The 8,453-nt window shown below is 36.2% G+C and overlaps 2 protein-coding genes across 2 annotated transcripts; both read left to right on the top strand.

Moving 5' to 3' along the window:
- The first annotated feature begins 329 nt into the window (after positions 1–329).
- On the top strand, positions 330–5,607 carry LOC123227966 (DNA replication licensing factor MCM6-like). The gene is given in 14 exon segments (XM_044653135.1): positions 330–648; positions 740–865; positions 1,018–1,180; positions 1,290–1,483; positions 1,577–1,731; positions 1,734–1,771; positions 1,875–1,952; positions 2,356–2,585; positions 2,692–2,806; positions 4,096–4,170; positions 4,246–4,386; positions 4,498–4,701; positions 4,810–4,971; positions 5,053–5,607. Coding segments are annotated over 14 exon segments (1,944 nt in total). The 5' UTR covers positions 330–427; the 3' UTR covers positions 5,095–5,607.
- Positions 5,608–7,036: 1,429 nt separating this feature from the next.
- On the top strand, positions 7,037–8,453 carry LOC123227965 (plasma membrane-associated cation-binding protein 1-like). Its single transcript, XM_044653134.1, has 4 exons — positions 7,037–7,321; positions 7,409–7,498; positions 7,860–7,944; positions 8,014–8,453. Exons 1-4 carry the CDS (start codon positions 7,211–7,213, stop codon positions 8,286–8,288), a joined length of 561 nt encoding a protein of 186 aa, XP_044509069.1. The 5' UTR covers positions 7,037–7,210; the 3' UTR covers positions 8,289–8,453.

Below are 8,453 nucleotides of genomic sequence, written 5' to 3'. Positions count from 1 at the left end.
GTTTTATGTAATGATAAAGAGAAGGTGTAATCTTTTTCTAGTATTTACATTTATTCAATAAAATAATTTATTATTATATTATTATGAATATAATTTTAATAGTCACTGATTATTGTTCAATATTGTCCAATTTTTTTGCTTTCTTTTAAATTTGATTGAAAAAATAAATAAATTTCAGTTTGATTTATGAGAATCATAAATTTGATTTATTAATTGGTTCGGGCCTAGAAAGCAATCAGGCCCAAAGGCCCAATTGCAGAAAGAACGGGCCCACACTTGCCATTCAAGCTGTTGGCGCGAAAGCTTGGTGACTTCCGCGGCAAACGAGACCCACAGCAATGAAACGTTATTTCCTCTGAAACCCAACTGACGAATAGGGTATTCTTTCTACCGAGAGTTGGTGAAGCTTTGAAACGAACAAAAAAAAATGGAGGCATTTGGTGGATACTTAGTCGACGAGAAAGCCATAAGAGTGGAGAACATTTTCTTGGAGTTTCTGAAGAGCTTTAGATTGGATGGAGAAGTCTATTACGAAGCCGAAATTGAAGCCATGCGAGCCAATGAATCGACCACCATGTTCATCGATTTCTCCCACGTTATGCGCTTCAACGACGTTCTTCAAAAGGCTATCGCTGACGAATACTTGAGGTTCTTTTTTTCTTTCTTGCTCTCGTTTCTTCTTTTTCCGCCATTTAACTTAGTTTTGTAATAGGATGATGCCCTTTTGTGATTGTAATAGATTTGAGCCATATTTGAAGAACGCGTGTAAGAGGTTTGTCACAGAGCAAAACCCGACTTTCATTTCGGATGATAATCCGAACAAAGATATAAATGTTGCCTTTTTCAACATCCCATTTTTGACAAGGTATCTTTTTTTATCGATTATTGCATGATTTAGGGTTTAATTCTGGTTTTAGAGTGTTATTGTTGGGTAAATTTGATGAATTTTAGTAATTTATGGAAATATGAACATTTGGATTAGAGTGCATAAGTTTGTGTGTGTGTGATCAAGGACAGATTGAGAGAGTTGACTACAGCAGAAATCGGGAAACTCGTGTCAGTTACTGGTGTTGTGACACGCACAAGTGAGGTTCCGCCTGAGCTTTTACAAGGGCCTTTCCGGTGCTTAGATTGTGGAGGGGTAATCAAGCATGTTGAGCAGCAATTTAACTAAACTGAGGTTGGTTTGGCGTGGTGTGGATGTTTATTTATTTTTTTATTGTGTAAATTAGAATTGTTTACTGAATGACGGTAGTGACTGCTGTTTTGTTGAAATTATCTGGCTTCAGCCCACTATTTGTGTGAATGCCACATGTTCAAATAGAAATAAGTGGGCATTGCTTCGTCAAGAAAGTAAGTTTGCCGATTGGCAGAGGGTGAGGATGCAGGAGACTTCCAAAGAAATTCCAGCTGGATCTTTACCTAGATCATTGGATGTTATCCTCCGCCATGACATTGTTGAACAGGCTAGGGCTGGAGACACGTAAGCTCATCTACTTACCATTGGATATGCATTTAGTCTATCTTGAACTTTTTTTCCTTTAATAGAAATTAAATGGATTTTTGTGAATTACAGGGTCATTTTCACTGGTACTGTGGTTGTCATACCTGATATAATGGCATTGGCCTCTCCTGGGGAGAGAGCAGAATGTCGTCCAGAAGCTAATCAGTGCAAGAATTCTGCTGTTGGACAAGATGGTGTGAGGGGTCTTCGAGCATTAGGAGTGAGAGACTGTCCTATTGCTTCGCCTTTATTGCAAATTCTGTTCAGGTTGGTCAAAAGAGTTGCTTGTCTTCCGATTTTTTAATTAAATTTTGTGATGAATATGTTGGATTAATCTATGTTTTATGTTTCATGATTCTTATTTCTTTAGATTGCTGATGGTAGGAGGGATACTGACATAAGAAATAGAAAGAAGGATGCTGATGAAGACGAACAATATCAGTTCACGGTTTGTTGAAGATTCAATATCACTATTACTTTTTCCTATTTTTTCTACCAGCCTAAGCTGTGATTATGAAAGTTTCATTTACAGTTACTTATTTTTGTTCATATCTATATTTACAGAATGATTTCCCAACTCATAGAATGAAAATTGTAACAATTATCTTTTGTTTGTGCTCCATTGTAATAAATTGTTTTATTTCTCTCCCGTTAACTTGCTTAAAGTAAATATCTAATTTTCTCATATTTTCTAATAAGCTGTGGATCTTATAACTTTCATAAATTGCATGGTTTGCATACTGTTTTTGCCCTGAAGATTATCTGAGATACTTGTAGAATTCTAATTTGTAGAAATCTTTTAATTAGTAAGAACAACTAACAATAAGGCTCTGCTTCATTTCAATTAACAGACAGAAGAGATAGATGAAATCCAAAGAATGAGAAATGTGCCTGATTTCTTCAATAAGATTGTTGATAGCATTGCTCCAACAGTTTTTGGTCACCAAGATATCAAGCGAGCCATCCTGCTCATGCTCTTGGGGCGTGTCCACAAGTTGACTCATGAAGGCATCAACCTGAGAGGAGCCATTAATGTTTGTATGGTTGGAGAACCCAGCTGTGCTAAATCTCAGTTCCTAAAGTATGACAATTTATTTATTTTTCCTTATTTCGGTTTCATTTTCTGTTTTCCAGATCCTGTTATTTGTACTACTTGAAGTTCTTAAAATTGGTTTGTTTGCACACAGGTATACTTCTGGTATAGTTCCTAGATCTGTCTACACATCAGGCAAGTCCTCTTCTGCTGCAGGGTTGACTGCAACTGTGGCCAAAGAACCAGAAACTGGGGAATTCTGTATTGTGGTAACATTCAGAATTTGTTTCTAATTTGTTCTTCCTGAAGAATTTTTTTTTGAATTTATTCAGTCCTAGGTAGTCATGACATTTGCAATAGATCATGTCTATACCACCATCCATCATAATCTTCAGAGTAAGAGACTACCTAATAGGATAATTTTGTACCTCTACAATTTAACTGTTTTTTATTTTTACTTTTGAAGCCTTTGCCAGTTTGAATGACTTAAAAATTTCCTGAGTTTGCAGTCTGTTAGAGAAAGAGTTTATGTGAGGAAGAAAGGAAAGAAGAGAGCTGCAATGGGGAGAACAAGTGGCCAAATGGGAGAGCTAACAGATGGCAAAAACCTGTTGGAGAGACAAGCAACAGACAACAAAGAGGATGCAGTGCCCAGCCTTTCAGAAAATAGGACCACTGAGAGTGTGTATGCTGAGGTGGCAGCCTTAGAGAGAGGATGCAGTTATGAAATCATGGGGGAATATAAGCAGGAGGCAGAAAAAGAAGCAGAGGAGGAAAAAGAAAATTGAAAAAGTAGAGCATTGAACGTCTCGAAAGCTGGTGGAATTGTTCTTGATTTTTGTTATTATTTTTTTCTGTAAGTGATTGTGCTAGCATTGAGCTGATAGGAACCAGATTGAATTCGCTTTGAAGTACTTATTAATACAAGAAAAACTAATTTCATTGCTGTTACATTGAGTTACATTTGATTTACACTCAGCAGTGTTATCTACATCACATTCTCACACTTTCTGCATCTATTTCTCACGCTGGTTTCTTCATTCTCTGGAGTTGGAGCAGATAGCTTGTTGTGGCAGCGTTAGGTTCCTATCACAGTCATTATCCGGGAATCTGTTTCAGACCTTATCCTTAGTCCATGCAATTATTAAGACATCTCAGCTTGGAAAGAATGTAAATTTGAAATATGTAGAAATGTAATATTAAATAGGTTTGCCTCGTTAAATTTTCAAGAAACAGAGTCTCACATTAGTTAAAAATGATAAAAAGTACAACACTAAACAGACAAATTTTGGTAAATGCTTGACCAGGCAAGAAATATAATCATTTTTGGCTAATTTCGTAGTACATCGTTTGAGATGTATCATCATATTACGTTATGTAGGAATAGATCAAAAAGCAGACCAATTATAGAAACTTGTTTGAGGATTAAATGGTACAGAAAACTGAGAAACATGTTAAAAAGAAGAGCCTGATTGTTCTGATGTGTACTTTCCCTATGTAATTTTCCATTCTTAATTCCTTCTGGCTTTGGTTTACTGATAATTGTCTGTCTATTCAGGCAGGGGCACTGATGCTTGCTGACAATGGCATTTGTTGCATTGATGAATTTGATAAGATGGACATCAGGGACCAGGTAATTTCATATATTCTATGTAGAGGCCCTTTTCCCGCTATGCGCATTATCAATGATAAATAAATGATTGTCTAGGTTTCAATTCATGAAGCCATGGAACAGCAGACAATAAGCATTACGAAAGCAGGGATACAGGCAACACTGAATGCTCGAACATCAATTCTAGCAGCAGCTAATCCTACTGGGGGCCGCTATGATAAGTCTAAACCACTTAAGGTTAGAATATTCTTTATATTGAAGCCATTCAACTGAATTCCTCCTCTTTTGCTGTAAGTGTGGTGTCTTTTTAAGTTGACTAGTTAGCTTTGACGTGTTTTCTTTCCCCAGTACAATGTTGCCCTTCCTTCTACTATTCTTTCGAGATTTGATCTGGTATATGTAATGATTGATGACCCTGATGATCAAACTGATTATCACATCGCCCACCGTATTGTCAGAGTTCATCAGAAGCATGAAAATGCACTTGCTTCTGCATTCACTACTGCACAACTGAAGCGGTACATTGTATTTGCAAAAACTTTGAAACCAAAAGTTTTGTTTCTTAATCTTTCCATGACATTTTTTCTAGTTAATTTGTAAAAGGAAAAAGATTTCTGTCATCCTACTTCATCTTATTATAACCTGAATGATGTAATTCAGCTAAGCATGGAAGCCAGGAAGCTGTTAGTGGACTCTTATTTTGCTCTGCGAAGGGCTGATACAGCTCCAGGTGGTAGAGTTGCGTATCGCATGACGGTTAGGCAGCTAGAGGCATTGATCAGGTTGTCTGAGGCCATTGCTCGAAGTCATTTGGAAACTCAGGTCTGATTTTAGCCATCTATCCATTCTTGTTTTTGATGGTTAAGCATTTCCATGTTAAACTCAAGAACTTGGTTATTACAGGTACAACCACGCCATGTTAAAGTAGCAGTGATAGAATTCTAGCTGTGGCTCCTAACTATGTTATTGATTGAAGTTGAAATGCATCGACAAAACGTCAAATGTAGCTGAATGTAACTTTAGTCATATATACTTCCCGGAAAGTCAGTGCTACAGTAAGATGGTAAAATCATATTCATAGCAGAAAAAGCTGGAGCACCTGCTCATCACAGTTGGAAGGCTCACCCTGTAAAAGGTGAGTATCATTCTCGAGAACTGTGTTCTTAACTGATAAAACCTATGAATTCTCCTGTGTGTTTCTCCATGGAGTTTCATTGAATTCATTCTAGCAGTGGTGTGTACTCTTAAATCCTTTGCTGGTCTAGGTGTCGAGATTGATAGCGATGATGTTACCGAAACATTTGTAATGTAAGGAACAAGACAAGCAGCCAGCCAGCACTGGAACATGAAACATGACAAGTTAACTTGATGTTGTTGTCGTGTCCAGTGAGTTATCAGTCTGGCTGGCTGGCTCTTATCTGGCATTCCTTGTAATGTCAAGCTGTTTATTACTATCCCCATGTGTTTACTAAGTTTGATTATTGGTTTGAATAAAAATGAAGCTTTGCTGGCTGGCTGGCTGGCTGGCCAAGTTTGACACTCAACATTCTGGCTCCTGAAAAAGTCTTCATTAGTGTCACTTCATTGCAAAGATGGGCTGTCAATTCCTTTTTCTGGTTGGATTTGCCTACCAAATGAAGGCTTCATGAGAAATGTTGTGTAATTGCTGCACAAAACCCCCCTCATTTTTGCCTTGAATTACAAAAAGGAAATAGGAGAATTTTGATAAATGAGTTATCTTTAATTTACAATCATTTAATTACATTATGATATATTAAAAAATATATATACATAATTTTATTATTGTATCAGTATGATATGACACAGCTAATGGATATTTTTGGTTCGGTCGTATTTTTGTGTTTTATATTATTACTCAATTTTACCTTTGAATTTGATGGGAAATTAAACCCTAAAAAAGGGATATTCGATTTTTTCCCCAATCTATGATAAAATAAATAAAAATGTTTGGTGATGCAGGAGTTGATTGCGGTTGAATACCAGTTATACTTCCTAAAGATCGGTATGGAGAAAATCAACACCATCACCATCAGAGGGATGGATTAAAGCAATGAGAATTCATGAGGCCCCACGCTCCTATTGCCACCTTTGGAATCAGATGATTGCCAGCTGTCACCTTCCCACCGTATTTCCGTTTTGCCCGTTTTGCCCTGGGTTCTTTCACTTATTTACAACACCAACCTTTCTTCTAAAATCCAACTATGTTCAATGGTGTATTCAAGATTCATGTGAACCATTATACCCTCCCCTCAAATACTGATATTTATATTGATTCAAATTCTTGAACTAATCTATTTTTATTTTTTTTGAACTCATATTGGAGTTATATTGATAGTTTTTTAACGATATTATATACTAATTTGAACAAGTTTGAACATGAGACGATTTTGGGTTCAATTATAATGAATATTAATTTTTGTACAAACAATAATGTATTATTATATAATTGAATGATTTAAAGTGATACGTTACTATAAGTATACAACTTAGTATACATTGTAAGGACACAAAATTTTGCATAGGGGTGGATTCGATCTGAAACGTGACTAAGATTGGCTTGAGTTCGGATCAAAATTCATAATGTCTAACTTGAACTCAACCTATTTGAGCTTGTGTTATGTCATTAAAGGCTAAAATTGTTATCGATAAAGTAAACAGTATCATCAAATAGACGTTAATTTATCTTGATCTAAATTATCAAATTAGAGTTTTAATTTAAGATCAGCTCATTTAAACCAAGTGGTAGATTCAAGTCCAACCAATTTTGATAGGATCCACCCTTAGCTTTACATTCAGGGGCATATTTGGTAAATAAGATGGAAGAGAAGGAGTGGTTTAGAGGAAAGCATGTCTATATGAAGAAGCCATTTTCACCACCTTAATGGAGCCATAAATTCAGAACGACAGTTTGGCTCAAACGTCAGTTGCTCTGAGGTCGACTTTGAGTGAAGCTTTTGTAGACGACAACACACACACACACACACAACCAACAAGCTCTGCCACCATTGTTATTTCTTCATTATTCCTTAATTTTCTAGAAATGGGGTACTGGAAATCCAAAGTTCTTCCAAAGATCAAGAAGGTCTTCGAGAAAAATGGAGCTAAAAAGGCTGCTGCTGCTGAAGCCTGCAAGTCCTTTGATGATTCAAAGGTCTTTTTTTTTTCTTTTCCTTCTTCAACTGGAATCAAGCTTAGCTTTTGCTTTTTCTGATTGTTGCTTGAATATTAATGTGTCCAGGAAGACATCAATAAGGAGTTTAAAGAGAAGAAAACTGAGCTCCAACCTAAAGTGATTGAAATCTATGAAGCTTCTTCCACTGAAATCAAGGTTGGTATATTTTACTCATATTATAGAATGAATATCGAATTAATTTAGGGTTATAAGAATACCCATTGTGCTATAGTTTCCAAAAGTTCGTCTCTTTCTCTTCTTAAACCTTTCTAAAAGACGGTTTTCATGGTAAAACTATTATATATTTAATACTAGTTTAGGCTCTGGAGAGAGGATCTCGCTAATAAACCCAAAATTTATCGTCCACCCAGATCATAAAACAAAACCCGTCTGTAAATTTTCATTATTCATTTACCCGGTTTTACAAAGTAACAAAATTTTCTACCAAGAAAAGCTGGAAACTTTCGTATATTTTCTCTTTGGCCTTTTACATTGTTTTGCTTTCCAAACTACGCAGACTCTTCTTAAAGAACCAAAGGAAGCAGGCTTAAAGAAGCACTCCACTTCAGTGCACAAGTTTCTTGAAGATCTAGCGAAAATTGGTAAGATTTTTTTTTTTTTTTATTATTATTATTATTAATCTGGGTTCACTTATGCATGCAATTACACAGAGTTTCCGGGATCGCAACCGGTGGTTGAAGCATCATCAAAATACGGAGCAGCCCTAGTTCCCGGACCGGTGTTGTTTGTGCTGGAGAAAGTTTCGACGTTTGTTGTCACAGAAGAGCCAGCAAAGGGAGGAGAAAAACCTGGAGAAGGTGAAGAAACAAGTGGGGTTAAAGAGAAAGAGATAGATGCTGAAGAAGAGAAGAAGGAAGAAGAAGTTGCAGAGAAAAATCCTGAAACTGAAGCTGCAAAGGAGGAACCTGAGCCTCCAAAACCTTGACAGCACGAAGAAGAAGAGTGGACATTCAGAAGAAGCAAGTGAAGTATTTTGTGAAATTGTTTTTATTTAATATTTTATGAAGAAATTAAAAAAATTTAACTTTTGTTATTCTTCATTGGTATGATGATTATATGTTCCGGTTTTATTGATTTGTAATTTGTTTTT

Source organism: Mangifera indica, chromosome 10 (genome assembly GCF_011075055.1).
Source record: "Mangifera indica cultivar Alphonso chromosome 10, CATAS_Mindica_2.1, whole genome shotgun sequence".
NCBI lineage: Eukaryota > Viridiplantae > Streptophyta > Magnoliopsida > Sapindales > Anacardiaceae > Mangifera > Mangifera indica.
The sequence above is the reverse complement of the archived record's forward strand: the minus strand, read 5'-3'. Positions and strand labels throughout refer to the sequence as shown.

What these genes read in the sequence shown, in the direction of transcription:
- LOC123227965 (XM_044653134.1), top strand. Translation starts at nt 7,211, where the DNA reads ATGGGGTACTGGAAATCCAAAGTTCTTCCAAAGATCAAGAAGGTCTTC. An exon ending in AGTCCTTTGATGATTCAAAG is followed by an intron (nt 7,322 to 7,408) that starts GTCTTTTTTTTT and finishes TAATGTGTCCAG; the next exon opens with GAAGACATCAATAAGGAGTT. An exon ending in TGAAGATCTAGCGAAAATTG is followed by an intron (nt 7,945 to 8,013) that starts GTAAGATTTTTT and finishes GCAATTACACAG; the next exon opens with AGTTTCCGGGATCGCAACCG.